This window comes from Xiphophorus hellerii, chromosome 20, assembly GCF_003331165.1.
Source record: "Xiphophorus hellerii strain 12219 chromosome 20, Xiphophorus_hellerii-4.1, whole genome shotgun sequence".
NCBI classification, from domain to species: domain Eukaryota; kingdom Metazoa; phylum Chordata; class Actinopteri; order Cyprinodontiformes; family Poeciliidae; genus Xiphophorus; species Xiphophorus hellerii.
Genome location: NC_045691.1, coordinates 12,031,297 through 12,050,922, shown reverse-complemented (window position 1 = coordinate 12,050,922; position 19,626 = coordinate 12,031,297). Strand labels below are relative to the sequence as shown.

Here is a 19,626-nt window from a genome sequence, read left to right as displayed (position 1 = left end):
TGTTGGATGACCAATTGTTTCTTATATTTTATCTGGTGAATCATTTCTACTGATTCACGTTGTTCAAAGAAACTGATCACAACAATGGGAAGGCCCCTCTCATGTGCCATCCGATTGGAGATGATAATAATGGAAAACCTGCTCTTCATCTCCAGGCTGTGGCAGACGGAGCTGGCAGATTATGCGGCAATTAAAGCGCCATCCATACACAGGGCGTTAATAGGGTTTGAAGGGATTTAGATGGTGCTGTCCAGTCAAATGCTGCATGCCTTGGGAATGACATCATTTTGATCACCTCACATACCGGCTGACCTCCTCCTCCCTGTTTCACTGTGAGGTCTCACTCATGCACAAATCCCTCTGTGGCCAGAATATACAGTACCTGCACTGGTCCCGTGTCTCACCGGGCTCAACACGTCACAGCGCAGCTCTCCTCTGATTGGAGGAGCCCTGCATCCCTCCTTCCCTACCATCTCTCACTCTCTCCGTCCCTCTCTCTCTCCTCTTTTCTATATCAGTCGTGTTTACTATATGAGGCCGTGGTATAAATTCTTGAGAGTGCGCAGTTTGCGTCCTCAGAAGGTGATGGAAAAGAAGGAGGAGGAGAAATAGGAAGCAGGGAAACATTTGGTTTTACTCTATTTACCGTTTACTGGATTTAACCGCAGCTGTGAAGGTGCTCTGGATGCAGAGGAGGAGGAAACCAAAGAACGGAAGAATTTGCTTCCTTTTAGATGGTTATTATTTAAAATACGAGCCTAAACTATCGAGGAACAGACATGCAATCAACAGCGATGGAGTCCTATTTTCCGCACTGAGGTAGGAACCGTTCCTTTGCAAACACAGAAGAAAAGAGAGGACAGAAACAGGCGTCTTTCTTTATTGTTGGTATATTAGAGTCAGATTGTGTTTTTATTTGATGCTGTCAGCGCATCTTCAGAGAGGCAGCGGAGGTGGGAGAAGAGGCAGCGATGCGCTTCGGAAACATCCTGGATGCAGTGGCCTGTAACAGAGCGCAGCCTCCTCCTCCTCCTTTTCCTCCTGCAGCTCCAGCAGCTGATACCTCCATCACCCCAGTAAAGCAGGACTGTTAAGAAGCAGGATCAGTCTGATGTGAATGATGTGTTACAACAGATGCGTCTGACTTCTGGGGTTTCTGCTGGCGCAGAAAATTATAATTAGGATGATTCTATTTTTTTAGTTTCTCTGGGTTAATGATTCTTGCAGTCAGATTCGTATTGGCTCTGTACCATCTGTATGACTAATATAGGAATTAAGAATGATAATTGCAGCTATGGGATGCAGACAGCCTGCTGATAGCTTATGCATCAGATACAAGGTGCATTATACTATCACACATGACTAATAGACTTAATCTTTTACTATATTGTAAAAAAAAAAAGGAATTCTGAATCTTATGTTGAAAAATAAATGTGTGCACTTTCTTTAAAATGCCTCTGATATAGAAACCGATCTTCTCCAGGTTTGGTGTTCCCTAAAACAATATTGATTCTTTGTTTTAATACACAGCGAACTGTCATGGATTTTAGTTGGTGTAATTAATTAGCCAAACTGGTAAAATCTGTTTCCTCTTTGCCCTCTTCATCAGTGAAAGCCCTTCCAGCTTGGAAACGCTTCAAAAGCCTCTCACAAGAAATAATAAATTTCCTTTCCTTGTTTAGCGTGCAGGCACCGTTGTCCTTGGAGATACCTGAGCTTTGAAGAAGCGGACTGAATTCAATGAACTATTCTTATCATTTCAATACACAAGTGATTCTGCTTTATGTAAACAACCAACTGTTGTGTTTGCTATGATGTTGGGGGGCAAACGGTTGTCAGTTCAGTTAAAAAAGAGGTATTTTTGTTTATTTATTGTGCTCTTAGTCACAGAGGTGCCGTCAGATTTATGGGGCAGACAGATGCAATTTTGTTCTTTATTACCTGAACCTGTTGTCATATCTTTCATTGGGTAAACTATGACCAACACATGCTGATAAATTTGTTGCCACTCCTGATATCATCCACTCTAACTAAACTTGCAGGGCATTTGGAAGAGAGAAATAAACAGGCCCTTACCATCAAAGATCCTCCGCTGTACTTTACATAAGATACTTTTCCAGATATTCATTCTTTATGTTATTCCAAACCCACCTGAAGTGTTTCCCGTCAGATCTTAGTCTCATCTGACTGGATCACAGACTTCCAGTACATGTCCCAATACTATTTAACAACATTTATGTTTGTAATATTAAGACAAAAAAGGATTTTGCTGGCATCACTCCCAAATTTGGTATGCATATAGTATTGCAGTGTGCCTCAAGATGTCCCTCGAGTTTTCTAACAACGTTTTTAGATTTCTTTAAATCCTCAGTAGAATAGAATAGAATAATCCTTACCTAGTGTACAGAATAATAAAGAACAGGTAACTAGAGGCACAGTTACCTGTTCAGAGAGGCATCATAAAAATCATGAGTCCTTGTTCAACCTAATGGCAAACAGAAAGTATTTTATAACTAATTAGAAGTTCCCCTCGTGAATAAATGAATTACAGGTTGGCTTTTTCTCAAAATTTCAGTGTGAAATGTACAGTTGTAGAAACTGAATTCATTTTGAAGCATTTAACATATCTAATGTGTTAAGCAATTTCTCCATGTCTGAATGTTATAACTCAGTTTGATTGACATAATTGAAGAAGAGAGATAATTCTCTCTTTCTTCCCATGTTTGACAGATTTTTACCTGTTTAGTGTGAGAAATGTGAGATGTTTTGTGTTGTCATATTTAATCTGTGTATGTTTCACACAGTTTCTGATGTCTGAAGTTCCTGATCTTGGCAGGAAGAGAAACGTTGAAATTAATTCTTTGCAGTTTATGATAGTTTAGTAATCATATCAGGCCCACTGAAAGTACAATTCATTTTATCTCATTTTGTAATGTTTATTTCTATATTTTTGGTCTCTTTAAAGCTTCCATTGCTCCGGTCTTTTTGATGGCGCTCGTTCATGAACCCCGTGCCTCCTCCCCCTCCCTGTCTGGCTTCAACACACCCATCTCTGACCCGCCATCCTTTCGCCGGCTCGATGCCGAGACTCCCTGCACTCCAGAAATGGACCTGACCCCGACCCAGTGCGTACTCCGGAACGTCCTCTCCATAGACACCGGGGCTGCTATGGAGCCTGGGGGAGGAGGAGGAAGAGAGGGGAAGACTCCTGGGCACAATCAGACACCTGGCGAAGAACAACAGGAGCACTTTGCCAACAGTGTGCTGAAACTCCACGAGCATGAGGGGAGCAGTGGAAGGACAGAGGGAGAGGGACAGGATCCGGACCGCCCTGTGGTCAGGAGCCAGGTGGACGACGCCAGGTTGCAGTGCCAGTCCACGGGAGGGGGAGGGTTTCTGGAGGGGCTGTTTGGGTGCCTGCGGCCTGTCTGGACTATGATTGGCAAAGCTTACTCTACAGAGCACAAACACGTTCTGGACGGTAAGTCTGTTTCTATGTAAAGTGAACTTGCTTCTATAAACTTCAGGGTCAATGGTGGCTTTAATTCTGACTATGAAAGCAGTCACTTTCCCCAATTAAATTTTCCAGTTAAGCTTTGATATGCTAATTAAATGATCTTATCTCCCAGTTTAATTACATTAAGCAGTGGGTAGAAAAATGACTCCCACAAAGGCCATGTTGTAAATAAACACTCTCCCTGACAGGAGTGAGATGCATCTAGATCAGGAGACTCTATCAAAGCTGCAGCGTGCTTATTCTCCCCTGATACCCCCAAAACCCCCCACCATCCCATCCCATCCATTTGCCTGCTCGTGCCCACCTCCCTCTAGCACCACTCACCCCCTCAGTGAAACCCTCTCCCCGTGACGCTGTGTTGTTTATGTCTGCAGCCACTACAAAAGCACAGGACTCCCCAGAGACTCCTCTGCCAAATCTGCCTTATGAATTATGCATGGCCACGCTCTGACCCCGCACCTCTCATCTCTATTAACGCAAACCTGACACGCACGCACGAGGACAGATGCACGCACACAGAGAAACTCATTTGCAAGCAGAAACACTGATATTAGCATTTTAAGTTAGATAACATGCAGAATGTGATAGAAAAATATTGCACCTCACATCAGAGATGAAGCTGGCACCTTCACACTTCTCCCTGACTGTATTGCCTTCTAATGTTTTATCACCCATTGACTCCAGTGTCTCCCCTCATTCTCCCTTCCTTCTGTCTCTCATTGTCTCTCCTTTTCATCCCTCTGTTATTGCTCCCAGCCCATCTGCACTTCGATGCTCTCCCCTTCTGTACAATAAAGTGTAGCTTTATACAACTGAACCGCTTCCCAACTTGTAACAAGTCCTTATTTTTAACCTTTGTATGTAATTAATTGCATTTTGTAATGAAAATTAGAAAAAATGTGAATCCTCTCAGGGGTGGGCATTTATTGTATCGTTTATCCCTTATCATTTATTGTGATACATTTCTTATCATGATATGAACTTTGATTCATTGTGTTTCATTAAATTTCAATTAATGATCCCAAAACTGTCCGTATTGTTGGGACTATTAATTTTGCTATTTTCTCCACTGTCTGCTCAATGAGAGTATCAATTAATATCAATAAATTTAAGATATATAATTAAATAAAATAACTGTGAGCAGCAGTTGAATCACACTTTTTATGAGACTGGAGTCGTAAAGAAGTTTATTACAAATGGGAATGTTTTTCAAGAGTAGTATTTGTGTTTGTGGGGCTATGATTGCTGTGCTATGCAGTCACAGCCATACAGTTACCTTAAAAAGGAGTAATAAATAGATTTTATCACCACTTTTGTCATCATCACAACAGTAACACAAAATATTGTGATAAAATTTTTAAGCCCAACCCTATATTTGTTTTACTGATCATAGAGATGGAGGTGTACCAAATCAAAGCCAAGCTGATTTGGAACCGTGTCAGATCAGGACTGATGTCTTTACTACAAAAAAAATCTGAGACCCTCATTAGAGGCGGAGCACTCTATCGATCACTGCTGGGCATTAATCATTCATATCATCCTCATTAATATGATAAATGTGTCTCAGGACAGCTCACTCTGCTGCTGTTCTCCCCGGGTTAAGAACAGCAGCAGAGCGAACGGGTTGTATGTCTTCTTTAAATTAGCACAGACCCCTGCAGTACCGTGGGGAATTCCCCCTTTCCTGCTAACTGTCTCCTTACTTACCAACACCAGTAATACTTCTCCACCTCTCTATTCACCCTACAACCAGCCATTAGCCTCTCAAATCCTCTCCTTCCTCCAAACCCCTTCTGAGTTGTCGGACCCCTGTTTCGCGTCAGCCCCACAATGGCACTAAGCAGGATTTAAGAGGCTGAGGGAGAATTACCCACAGGAGATTAGAGCTTCTCTGTCTGTCGGCCTACTCGCACACCCGAGTCACAGGTTAGGAAGTGCATGAAGATATCAGTTGAGGTCAAGTGTTGTTTAGTTGTAGTATTTACAAGCTTCACTCCATCGAGGTATTTTTTTAATCAAAATTTGCCTTAATTTTCAGCCTCTGTATTTATTAAGGAACTGACCTCTTTTACTGTCTGATACAGAATCGCACGATTGTGCTAATTATGATGCTAATAATGATCAGACATTACATACTATTGTAATGGGAGGACTGAAATGAAAGTCGACACCAAGCCACACAAATAAATCAAATCAAGTTGGGTCACAAATTAAGTTTAATAATGAAGTGGAATGACAGGGAAATAAGTGCTGAACCATTACACGTGTGGTTTTAGTGCCAGTCTTCAAATCTTGAAGGTTCTTCTATGCACTCTGATGCATAGAAGATCTATACAGTATAAAGATCTGATTTTCAGATCTTTATATAGAATACATTTTTATACTATATAAAAATGGATTTTTATATAGAATAAAGTCTTTCTGGCAGCATTTTCTTTTACTCTGACAAAATCTGAGAGTTGCCTTGGCTGTGTGTGAGCTTCAATGTCTTTTTGTAAATCCACCCCTATCTTACATCAGATTCGCATCAACTCTCACTAATTTATTCATTTTTCCTTTATTCATTTGTATGAAGCCTGCCAGAGACATTCTAAAAATCACTCCCACCCCATAATGTTCCCATCTCCAAGACGCTGTTGGTTTATTTGATATGATGTGCAATGCCATTTTCAGGGAGTTTATATTTGACCGATTCTCACCAGACCTTTATGAATCTCATGCTTGTGTATTTCATGCTTATGCAATTGGTCTAGTTTTTGTCCTGTCAGTGTTTCTTTGTTTATATCTGAAGCGCTTTGAATTCCCTTGTGTGTGAATGTTACAAAACAAATAAAACTGACTTTCCTTGCGTGATACTTTAACAATAAGAAACCTTTTGGGAGGCTGTCATTTAGATTAGCAATGTGTGTTCAGCACTTGCTTTGTGTGCCATTAAGATTTATGGCACATAATTTATGGACTTGCTCATTTGTTTCTTTGCACATGTGGATTATGTATGTCGCTGACAATATCTGGAGCAAATTTCTTGTCATGTTATAAATATATTTAGTGGACAGAAGGCTGCTGCATTTGATACTTTTTCTTCCCACTGATATGGCACTGACATAGACGTTTAGATTTCTAAATGTCAAAGCAATGTTGCTTTGAAGAAAGATTGAGTATTACTAAACTCTGACCAACAGTGTAAAATCTTTTTCTTGGCCTTATTAAACTGCATTAAGAGTCACTAAGAATAGAACGAGGATTCACAGACACGGTGTTGCTTCAGTGTTTCATCATTCAAGTATCTCTGATATGTAGTCAGCGGAGGTCAGTACAATGATCATGTTGTAATTTTAGCTTACATGCTGCTACCTCACCAGGTAAACTCACTGAGAGCTTTTGCTTTATCTTTCTGTTGCTTCAGAGGAGTGGGAAGTCCCGTTTGAGGAGATTTCGGACCTACAGTGGGTGGGCAGCGGAGCCCAGGGGGCTGTTTTTCTGGGGAAACTCCACGGACAGGAGGTGGCTGTGAAAAAAGTACGAAACATCAAAGAGACTGATATCAAGCACCTGAGGAAGCTCAAGCATCCCAACATAATCACTTTCAAGTAGGTTGACATGATTTTGTGGTTTTTTAGAACCAGAAAAGGCAAACTTCTAAAATTATCAGATGATTTTTAATTACATCCTGGAACAGAACCCTGGGGGACTCAACATAAGAGCTTTGTAAATCCAGTGTTATATACCATACAGTATATTTATTTAGAATATATAAAGCATATCACTTACATAAGTATTTCTTTCTTGTATTGTTTACTTGCTCTAGGTGTCTACACGATGGGAGCATAACTAATTCAGTTTTAACACAGACATTGTCTTTAACAACCACTTTTGTTCTACTTTTTCAGAGGTATTTGTACTCAGGCGCCTTGTTACTGCATCATTATGGAGTACTGTGCTCAAGGACAGCTGTACGAAGTCCTGAGAGCGGGCAGAAAGATCACCCCATCCCTGCTCATGGACTGGGCCATGGGCATCGCCGGGGGAATGAACTACCTTCATCTCCACAAGATCATCCACAGAGACCTCAAGTCACCTAAGTGAGTTTGCTTTTAAAAAATAAAAAGTTGTTTGACAGTAACAGTGTAATTTGAATGTGAAAAAGTACCATGAACATACATAAAAGCTCAATATTTAGTTGTCAAAATGCAGTAAAGGCAGAAAACTATTTGAAAAAATATTCAAACTCAGAAATGATCATGTTAATTCAATGTTTGAATGTGTGATTTAGTTGGTTTTAATTAAACATAAGTATTGTGTTCCAGCATGCTCATCACCTATGACGATGCAGTGAAGATCTCAGATTTTGGAACCTCCAAGGAGCTTAATGACAAGAGCACGAAGATGTCTTTTGCTGGGACTGTGGCCTGGATGGCTCCTGAGGTCATCCGCAATGAACCCGTTTCAGAGAAGGTGGATATTTGGTAGGTGTCATGACCCTCTTGAACTGTGCTTTTCCCCTTTGTGAGCCCTTAAAAAATTTCCCAGATGATTTGTCTTTTCAGCCACCAAATCAGCATAGAATCTCATTAGCTGTAGTCTACCACAGTGCAGCGCAAAGGATCCTATTTCTAGAAAATCTATTCAATATGATGTATAATATCTCATTACATGAAACTCTATAGGGTCTCTGCCGTATCTGATGGGTTGCCCTATGCTAAGCTTTGATCCCCCCAGCTTGCTACATTTTCTACCTCCCTTTTTCTCCTTTACTACAATCCCTCCATCAGTCTTCCTCTCCATCCTGAAAGGAACGCCAGCTAATTTAATAATTGATCTGCCAGATGCTGCAGTGCTCAGGAGAGGCTGGAATAACCTTCCAAGCCTTTGGATGGGTTGGCCCTCGGCCAGCAGTGCATTAGCTGGGAAGTGAAAATGGGATTAAAAAGCTTTTGATGCAAAAGGAAAGCAAAGCCTGTGTGTGTCGTGTACATTTTTGCTTAAACCTATTTAAATCACTTGAAATTCATCCATAGCACAAAATGACTAAGAAAGGTTAAGCTTTGTCAGATGTTGAACACATTTTGTTTTTGTTGCATTAATACAGAGGAGCAGTGGAGAAAATGCAATAAATTAATTAAAATAAAAAAAATGTAATCAAATTCAACTAGTTAATTAGAATTGAACTATTTAATCAAAAGTAAAATAGTAAACCCCAAATATACTGTTGAACAACTTCAAGTATTTATTGCCTCTAAGTAAATAACACAAATGCAATGGATTGGAGAAAAGAAAATATTTAGCATGCCTCAAACGACACATTATAATGTGTGATGTAAGGATCTAATTTTGATATTTTCCTCAAAAGTACCAGATAAAATATGATATATTTGGACAACCAAATCTTGCAGTGGATGTTCTGGAATTAAGCATTTGTTTATGTGGAAAATATTAACGTCTGTGTTTTTAAATTCTATGTTTGTATAATACATTTGTCAGCCAGCCATCCTCCAACTCTTTTGTCTCCAAGTGTGCTCCTGGAAATATCAGTGTTTTATGGCTGAAAAGCTATTTCCTTTTGCTGTCTCCCTGCTCCATAGAAGTAATGTTGGTGCCCTAACCTTTAGAAATGTATTGTACATGGGATTCACACTGATTCATAATTACTTGCTATTTTAATTTCAGTATTTTTTCGTTAAGAGTTCAATTAGAACAGTGATAAATTTATTCCAAATCATAAATCATGGCCGTGGCCTGTTTCAGATAAAACGGCGCATGCAGTAACCACAGCTGGTGCTTCCTCAAGATGTTGCCAAAGGCTATAAAACAGATGGTATTATATATCAGTCTTGTGATTCCTTTTGTATTTTTACTTTGTTTTTCTACCCAAAAAAAGCAGTCAAAAAGCAAACATAGTTCTATAGGGAATCTGATTGTAGAATTTCAGAACTCAGTGTAACAGTAAAATAATGATAATAAACTTTAGTGTTATTTTACATTTTATCTGTTTGATATGAAATAGTCTAAACAAATTATGCTGCTTTTTAAATAACATTTTTTTTGTGCTTCAATAATGATATAAGTGCATTTATACACTGTAATTAAAACTGTCAGAACAAATTTTGAGTTTTGATCCAAATCTTGAGAAAAAGAAACTACACTCATCTGTTCTTAATGGTCTTCTCTTCATGGGTGACACCAAGAAGAATAATAAGTGTGGGGCTGAAGGGATGCTATAAATATACATGCATTATTACATGTGATGCAACTGGCACCTTGGATACTGCACATGAAAACCAGGAGGAGTCACTTAGAGCAATTTCTCTAGTTACCATCCCCATGGGCCTGTTGTTGTGTTCTTACATTAAAACATAAGTCTAAGTGAAGATATATCTATATTTTTTGCCTACTTGAGTCTACTATCTTTATAATCTTAAAAAAGTTGAAAATGTTGTTTGTATTATTCTGTTACATATTATTGTTCTAAAATTAATAGAAAGCATACAATTTGATTTTGCTAAAAATTTCAAACAGTCTCCTTTTTGGTTTACTTTCGTCTGTTCAGCCTACATCAGTAACTTCAATGCGTCTGAAAGAAGCTGTGTCCCATTTTTTGAAGGTCATTTGGCGTTGTGCTGTGGGAGATGCTGACGGGGGAGGTGCCCTACAAGGACGTGGACTCCTCCGCAATCATCTGGGGAGTGGGAAACAACAGCCTGCAGCTGCCTGTGCCCGATAGCTGTCCAGACAGCTTCAAGCTACTCCTGAAACAATGCTGGTGAGGAAGATGAAGAGATTAAAAAAAAAACATCAAAAAAGTCATTCAAGCAGGCGGGTAGTAAAATTTGAATTTACCTTTTTTACAGGAACTGCAAGCCAAGAAACAGACCTTCATTTCGACAAATCCTCCTACATCTTGACATTGCCTCTGCAGACATACTGTCTACTCCACAAGAAACTTATTTTCAGTCTCAGGTAAGATAATTGTAGCATGAGAAAACAGAAGAGTCATACTCTGTGTGTCTACCTGTGTCTAGGTGGGGGATGGAGGCATAGTACAAATGTGCTAGACCAGAGGACTGAGTAAGGATGGGTGTCTCTTCTATCCTAGGTGTAGAAGAGACACCCAGGATACTCCAAAAGTAATTTCATTTAACTTTTTTTCAGTTTTTGCTTTCTTGTCACTCAATGTTCTAGAATCAAGTGCTTCACAAAAATATGCAATGACAGACAGCGACAATCTAAATAAATGCAAATAGGAGTTTTCGAGAGATGATTTATCCTAATAAGATATAAGTCAGGTATGTTTGGCTGCTGAAAGTGAGTCAAAAATGTTGTTAATCACAGGTGATGAATGATTTGACAAGTTGGTCTTTTTTATTTTCACACCATTCTGGAAGCTTTATTTCACAAAGTAAATAGAAATTAATGATGTCTCTGCCTCTCGCCCAATCAGGGTATGTCTGTATTTATTCAGGTTATCTTTGTCCAGTTTTAAATTTCATTTGATCTGAAACATTTAGTTGCAATAGACAAAGAAAAACATTTTTAAAAATCCTTAAGGAAATAAATACTTATTTCCTGCAAAAACTGGTGTGACAATTTATGTTGATGGAAAATCAGACAGAGATGGAGGATTAAGTCAACCTTTATAAAATACATTTCATAAATTTATTTACAGGAAATCTATTCATTAAGTCAGATTGAGAAATAAATGACCATTTAGTGAAGTGCACATGAGGTCTGTATCTCTCCCCTGGCAACATCACTAATTCTCATTTTGCTGACAAGCTGCCACCATTTTTTCCAGTCCACTGAAGTAACTATATGCAGTGGCAAGTACACAGCTGCACCCGAGCCCCAGGTCTCCAGGGAGCCCACTAATAATTCCTGTCCTTTCAATCACACTGCATTATTGTTGCTTGCTTTTTTTTTCCTCCCTTTTTCTTTCCGTGTCACATGCTTCTGCTGATTTGTGGTCTTTTATTCAAGCTTCGGTTCACGGGTCAAGGAAAGAACCTTTTCTTCATATTGAGTGTGATGGGGAAGGACGCTGTGTGTCTACCTGTGTCTAGGTGGGGGATGGAGGCATAGTACAAATGTGCTAGACCAAAGAGATGGAGTAAGGAGGGGTATGGAGGTATAATTGTGTGGAAAATATGTCTTTGTGGATATCTATTTATAACTCATCTTATCTGGTTGAATCTCTTCATGCAAAACGTAAACCTCCATCACTCTTTCCACTTATCCTTGATCCTTTATTTCTCCCTGCCCCCTTCTCCCGGTTGAATCCTTGCCCAGTTTTTTCCTCCTCTCTGCCCCATAATGGATTTTTCTTGTGACATTAGAAAGAAGTATTTGCTGCCAGAGTGTATTGATTGCCTTAATGGTAGAGAGCAGAGAAAAGAGAGTGGAAAAAAGAGGGGACTGGAGACATAGAAGAGTGTGCACAGAGTCCATTAGGTTAATAAGAAGAGCATATTTCGTGCACGAGTCTAATACACATGCATGTGCCTCCATGCGCTCATAAATCTGACTTACATATTAGTTCTCTGATATGACAGGTATCAGATAACAGTTGTCATGCTCTGCTGCATACAAGTAAATGCCCATGCCGCATTTCTTTTCTTTTCTTTTAAGATCCACGTCACATCAGTGTACGTTTGGTTTCGCTCTTTGGGTATTGATTTTTATCTGACAGCTTAATGGGTTTGGTTTCAGTGACAAAAAAAGAGCTAATTGCTCTGCAAATTGAAAGCGTTTCTCCATCTAAATCAAGGTGCAAAGAAGTTGTCTTGTGGTGTTGGTATCATTTTTATGTTAATATTAGCAACATGAACTTGAGTCACAGTTAATTATCGCAGTGCAAACGAGAGAACTGACAAAATACTCCATGTTTGTAAAGGTGAAGGAGTTTAAAACATGTATGAAAGGGATAAATGGTTTCCTGCTGTGTCCACATACACATCATCATTACAATTATCTATTTTTATTTGTTAATTTGGTATGATTTTACATCATTCACCACATACCGTATGCTTGTGGCTGCATACATGCTTATGTCTTTCAACATTTTCTTGGCTTATTTCTCTCTTTATTGTGAAAACCTGCTAACAAAGACTCGTCATCACATAGACAAATTTGATGTTTGACACTTCAAAGTGTGCAATCACTGCGGGTCATTAATACTTTCTCCTGACGGTATTTTGTTCTGTATTTCTCCAGGCGGAGTGGAGAGACGAGGTGAGACATAACTTTGAGAAGATTAAGTCTGAGGGGACATGTCTTCACAGACTGGATGAGGAACTCATCAAACGACGCAGAGAAGAACTCAGGTTAGAATTGTAAAGAAAATTGTGCTGTCAACTTTAGTGTGCATTTCTATTCAGCTGTATGGATTTTATCTTTTATTTGAATAATTTTTATAGTTAAAAGGTTTGGACTGTAAAGTAGAAACGACAATCTCAAGTAATCTAGAAAGTCCATACTCTGTATCCTCAGATTTAAATATAGCTCCCATCATCTTAGTAATTATTGTGCACAGTGCATGTGTCTGGACATTATTGAGCTTTCCTCTACATGCAGACATGCACTGGACATCCGGGAGCACTACGAGCGGAAACTGGAGCGAGCCAATAATCTCTACATGGAGCTTAACGCTATCATGCTGCAGCTGGAGATCAAAGAGAAGGAGCTTCTCAAGTATGAAACGTTGCTGCTTCATTTTTTTTCTTGATATGCTTTTAAAACATTTACATCAAAGAAATATGTGATTGGGGTCATTCTGTTTAAAAATAAACCTGCCCTAAAACTGAGAATTGAATGGACTGAGCTACTAATTGTAGATGTTTTGTGCTACAAATTTAAAGGGACATTGCCTATCATAAAGTCCAGACTGTTTTTGTGTCTTTCTGTATTCATTCTAACTAGTGATGTTCTTTATGTCTGAATGCCAGGAGGGAGCAGTCATTGGACAAAAAATACCCCAGCTGCTTCAAGCACCACAGCTCCAGACAATCGGCCTCCTCCAACTCCATGGAGAAGCTCATGAAGAAACGCAACGTACCGCAGAAACTACCTTCACACAGCAAGAGGTGAAACAGCAAAGCACACTGTTTTCCATACCTGGACATGATGTGCAAATGTTTGTTCAAGCTCATTATGTTTGTGGTAATACCAAATCAGTCAGTAAGCATACTGGGTTTGCAGAATTTGAGGTGACATGGTTCTTTTTTGGACATCAATGCAAGGTTTTTAGGCATGATTGTTTGCAAGATCAATTCAAAATTATTAAATAATATTTTCACAATTTTTTATGTATTCATTAAAAAGAAGTAAATTAGAAGTTCTGCTATTTCCACAGTCTTATACCCAAAGTAGGAGTTAATGCATAACCAAAAAGTTTTGCTGATAAGGAAATTCTTAAGCAATTATAGTATAAAAAGACAAGCTTTTTATAAACATAGTGTGTTTCTTCTGTTTGCAGACCAGATTTACTGAAGTCAGAAGTCATCCTGCCCAAACTGGACTCATCTATGACCCAGGTCACCATCCCCAACAAAGGCTCCACCTCCCCTGGCCGCTCTCGCCGAGGAAAGCCCCGCTACAGGAAGGCCGGCAAGGGCAGCAGCAGCGACCTGGCTCAGCTGAAAGCCACTCTGTCCTCCTCCCTAGCAATGATCAATGCCACCTCATCCGTTCCCAGCAGCAAGCACCGTCTGGACCCCACAGCGGCGATCAGGGGCCTCCAGCATGACCTGCTGCTCAAGAAGATGTCCTCCTCCAGCCCTGATCTCATTTCAACCACCCTGGAGGCAGAGGTTCGCAGGAAGGGGGCAGCTAAGGCCTGGATTGGACAGAGCAGGCAGTCAGAGCGCCTCCGCTGGGCTGGAAGACAGCGGAGAAACCGAGGGGCCAAGGGACAGGCAAGATGTGGTGGTAGGGGGGCGATGACCTGGTGGAGACGCCCCCACGGAGCGACACGCCCAGCGAAGACGCAGCATCCATTCCATTCTCCAGCAGCCCAGATTCACCGTGTGGGAAGAGGGGCCGCTGCAGGAAGAGCGTCTGTTCTGGGGAATGCTCGGGTCTCCCATGAAGTGGAGGACAAGGAGGAGGGGACAGTGATTACACGCTCACCCAGAAGTCAGCGCCGCCTCACGCCTGCAGCCTTACTGTACAGGGCGGCAGTCACACGCAGTCAGGTAACGCTGCTTTAGCTGCTCCCATTGCAATCACTTTTACAAAGACAGCAGAAACTAATCTACAGGGAGATGCTTCAGAATAATAAAGTAACAGATTACAAATCTGATTCTTTTTTTATTTAAAAGTGCATGCAAGCATGCAGCTGTCACTGTAAAGTGGTTTTACTACAGTGACTGGCAGAAGTCAATATCTTAATGTTTTTAGTTCACAGAATGTAGAACCGCAAGTTAATTTAAGCAACATGCTTAAAAGATTTGAATGTTTGATCTCTGTGAATTATCGGTAGTGATTTTTTTAGAGAACCTGTATTTTCATATTCCAGTTTTTTTTCTGTTTCTCTTTTCAAAAATGTATTTTCTCATGAGGAAGCTCAAAAATCTTCAATGAAATTATTCAGAATAATGTTAAACTACAGTATATGTCCTTGTTGATGCTTTTCTCCACAGAGACGTGGCCTTTCTTCAGAGGAAGAGGAGGGAGAAGTGGACAGTGAGGTGGAGCTGCCCAGGAGACGGTGAGCGTTATAAAGACTTGAAAAATTATTTAGAAATGTAATTTTCATAATTATAATTTTGCTCAGTTGGCTGTATCATCTCATTAGAGCTGACCATTAGACGAATCAAGATAATTTTGTGCTAATTAGACATGTTATTTAAAAATAATAACACCAAAAAACATTTGAAAACCAGCTAACTGGATTGTAGTCACATTGTCAAAAACATATACGGCAACATTTTTCTTTTTCTTACCAGTAAAATATGACAGCCAGTGCTTAAAGTGTGCAAAAGAAGATGTACACTTTACTACATGAAAGCAAATAAGCAATACACTTGAGAGTGCTTTATATGAAAAAACACAACACAATAAACAAACAAATAAAAACATTACAAAATAGCTTGCAAAATGAAGAGAAGTAATAAAAAGGTTTAATCCAGACAGAATTAATCAATGTTCCAGTTATTATTAATCAAAAGCAGCTCTAAGCAAGAGTTTTTGGCCTTGATTTGAAGGAGCTCAGTGTTTCAACAATTTTGTAGCTTTCTGGAAGTTTGTTCTAGGTTATTGGAGCATAAAACTGAATCCTGCTTCTTCATGTTTGGTTGTGATATTGGGGATGCAGAGCAGAATAGAACAAATTAGGCCTATATGGTCTGGAAGGTTAATTTGACAAACAACAGATCATTAATCTATTTTGGTCCTAAGCCATTCAGTAATTTATAAACTGCCAAAAATATTTTAAAGTACATTCTCTGAGCTATAGGGAGCCAGTGTGAAGATTTTAGAACTGGAGTTATGTGCTCTATCTACCTGGTTTTAGTGAGAATGCGAGCAGCAGCGTTGTGGATCAGCTGCAGCTGGAGGATTGATTTTTTTTAGGCAGACATGTGACGAAACTGTTGCAGTAGTCAATGTGGCTAAAGATATGGATATGTTTCTCTAGATCTTGCTGGGACATTAGTGCTTTAGTCTTAGAACATATAAGGACGCCTGACTAAGTATTAAGTGCATATACCGTACAACACATGGACATACTTTTCAGTTAGCCAACATTTTGTTTAAAATGATTGAAATTATGATAATGTTTTTTTGCTACACGTACTGTATTGTATATTTATTTCTGGAACTCTCTTTCACTTGTCTGTCTCCTAACAATAAATTAATGTTTCTAATTCTGGATATGTTGGTTCTATTTCTACACAGGCGGCCAGTGAGCATCTCCAAATGTCAGTCGCTGTCAAACTTCAGCCTAGAAAACCTATCAGTGTCAGACGGCGAGGAGGGAAACACCACCGACCACTCCCACAGTGGCACACCCGACGTAGTCAGCACCAACACGGACGAGCGGCTGGATGACAAAAGCGACGACTTGCTATCTCAGGGCTCAGAAATCCCAGCTGACCCCTGTGATCCGAGCCAGCTGGGCTCTGATGGACTGTCTGAGAGAGAAGCTGAAGTACGACAAGTCAAGACGCAGCTCGCTTTGAGTGAACATAACTGTGAGGTATGTCAGAAATACAAACTAAAGGGATTATTTCCGCTTTATCTAAACAAGAGCAACATGGAGCTTAATTTGAGTATTTTAGTGTTTGGAGAATCAGAGATCAGGTCTCTCCAAGGAATTAATCAAAGAGCTAGTAAGACCGGAGCCCATGTTAACATATATATACTGTATATGTCAAGATAACTTGAATTTTACAATTTTTATAATACTGTATTGCTAAAAACTCAAATTTGAGACATTTTTCTAATTACAGTTGTACATTAAGACATTAGTTATGTCTGGGAATGTGTTTGGTAATATTAAATTTCGATAACAGTAGTTTCCCATACCCAATATGTTGATCATACCCAATCAGGAAATATACCACAGTCCTATAAGTTGTTAACGTAATTCCCCTGTGAGAACTTCTCTACATTCTACATTTCTCTAGACCACATGTGTCAAACTCAAGGTCCGGGGCACAAAACCAACCCCCCATAAGTATTTAAGTGGTCCTCTAGAGTCCAGAGGGAGACATATGTAGAACCTTCAAGGTAATAGTTGTGTTCTTAAGGCCACATTTCTGTTTTTAAAAATACTTTTTATTGGTCTGATGTAATATTCTAATTTTAAATGACACGTTTTCTTTAGCTAAGTCATAATTGAAATTAAGGATTTATAACATTCATCTATTTAGTTAATCCATATAATGTGTTTCACTTAGTGATTAAGTTTCTAAAACAAATGGGCTTTTCAATAATATTCTACTTTATTGAATGAGTCTGTTTGCTGCCAAATTACATTAATGTGAAAAGGTCTTCAATATTATTTAACTTTAAGAAGTACTCATCAAGTTTCATACAGTTAGTTATTAATATTTTAAGTTTGTTATTGGTTAGATTTAGCAATATATTTCCCACAACCGGTCCTTTGAGGACATTATTGATCTTGACATAGCCTAAAATGAAAATGAGTTTGACACCGGCTCTAGACAGAGACAACTTTGTCTTCTGTCTGTTTCAGACACTGACTGATACTAATCACTGATACTGACTGCCTCAACAGAATCCCATGTCAGAAAATGTAACTATTAGACTTGATTGTGTAAAAACAGCTAATGTTTGACTACATTACCCAGTGAGACTCAAATATGCTAATTCAGAGAATTTGTGCTTGTTTGATCTCTTAGGGCCTGTACGACGACTCGGACTGCGACAGTGCAGAACTGGACCATTCATGCAGCGCAGAGCCCAATCAGCCACCAACCAACTGGTGAAGCCCAAAAATCTGAACCCACAAGATCTGTACATCTACATCTCTGCATCCTTCTTTTACTGTCAGACATTAGGAAACCCACAGAGACAACCACAGGAGGGATTGAGTGCAGAAAGGAAATTAAAACCTTATCAGAAAATCTGTGGATATAAAACTAGAGGCACTCTGACAGACAGCAAAGCAATCCGTTTTCAGCTCCAGGACACTACATCTCAGAGAGGCCAGTAACAAGACTGTCCGTTCATGTCTTCAGTCATCTTCTATGTTTATTTTTATATTTATTTATTTTATACTGTCCAGTGAAAATATGATTAGGAGATCATTTCAGGGTTTTTACAACAAGTTTGACCTGCACTTATTTCTTAAGATCTACTGTGTCATAATCTTTTTCCTTTAAATATTATGCACTTATTATTTTAATGTGAAACGGCTGATAAAAAAAAAAAAACAGTTTACATTTAAGGTTGTTTGCAATTATTTATCATAGTTTTTCCATTCATTGTCACTGTTAATATAAGATGTTGTAAAATGAACAAATGTTTTTATACTTGAGATTGTATAACTGAAGGTGCTGACATTCCTCAGCAGGTGGCGCTATTATATAAGAACCTCATAAAGCTTTTGCTGGTAGAATGTAACTTTACCTGCTGTTCATGTCTGATCTCAAACATACAAAGTATTGCAGTATTTAAGTATTTTGCAGGGGCAAATGTGTTTTTGGAGAGTTTGAAGGATTTGTAACATTTAAAAAGCATGTTTGTAAGAAAAAAGTATGCATATTTAAGATGTTTTGATATTTCAGTCCAGAAAATATTGTTTTTGTGAAAATTAAACCAACCCTTAGATGAACAAATGCTGATAAAGCATGTACAGGTGCACCTCAATAAATTTAAAAACTATCATCTGAAAGGTAATTTATCTCAGGTAGTTCAACTCAATAGGTGGAACTCATGTACTATATAGATTTATTACACAGAGGCCTGTATTTTTCAGCAATTTATTTATTTTTCATTTTGATGAACTATAGATTACAGTGAATAAAACCCCAACTTCTCAAAAAGTTTAAATAATTGCAGTCATCTTTAGCAATTAACTTTTTCAGCCTCATTATGGAGGGTTCAGTGACTATCTGCAGGAATAAAGACGAGTCAGCTATCTTGTACATGATTGTGTTGGCTATAACACGTCAATTAGAAATAATTTTTGTTATTCCGCATATAGAATTGGTTTGTGTAGTATTCTAACAAACTCAATTTCAGGCCATAATCATCAAAACTAAAAGTAATGCTTATATCACTGTGCAATAAATACATGGGATTAAATTTTTTAAATAAGAAACCTTTTGATGATATTCTAATTTATTGAGATGTGCTTTTTTGGCAAATAAATTGTTATTCATCGTCAGTTGGCAACTTAGACGAGACAGTTGAGGCCTATTACAGACAATAGTTCATGTTAACTGAATGCAATATTGTTCAACAAAAGGAAATATGAACAGATAGAGGCTCAGTTATTTACTACAAACTTATTAGTGCAAAGGAGATACTTGTGGAGAAATTACTAAGTACATCTTTATCTCCCCCCTCCCCCATGTCATAAGATTGGCATGGACTGTTAAGAGAAACCAAGAACACAAAGCTTTACTAACTATTGTTTCAACACTTGC

General features: G+C 38.9%; 1 protein-coding gene across 1 annotated transcript; it reads left to right on the top strand.

The window, feature by feature from the left end:
• Positions 1-511: 511 nt before the first annotated feature.
• On the top strand, positions 512-19,248 carry LOC116710092 (mitogen-activated protein kinase kinase kinase 12-like). The gene is given in 17 exon segments (XM_032548906.1): positions 512-819; positions 2,966-3,481; positions 6,924-7,107; positions 7,408-7,599; positions 7,825-7,983; positions 10,119-10,277; positions 10,366-10,474; positions 12,725-12,834; positions 13,085-13,201; positions 13,456-13,593; positions 13,986-14,331; positions 14,333-14,440; positions 14,442-14,537; positions 14,539-14,703; positions 15,151-15,218; positions 16,406-16,706; positions 17,875-19,248. Coding segments are annotated over 16 exon segments (2,832 nt in total). The 5' UTR covers positions 512-819; positions 2,966-2,988; the 3' UTR covers positions 17,962-19,248.
• Positions 19,249-19,626: the final 378 nt, after the last annotated feature.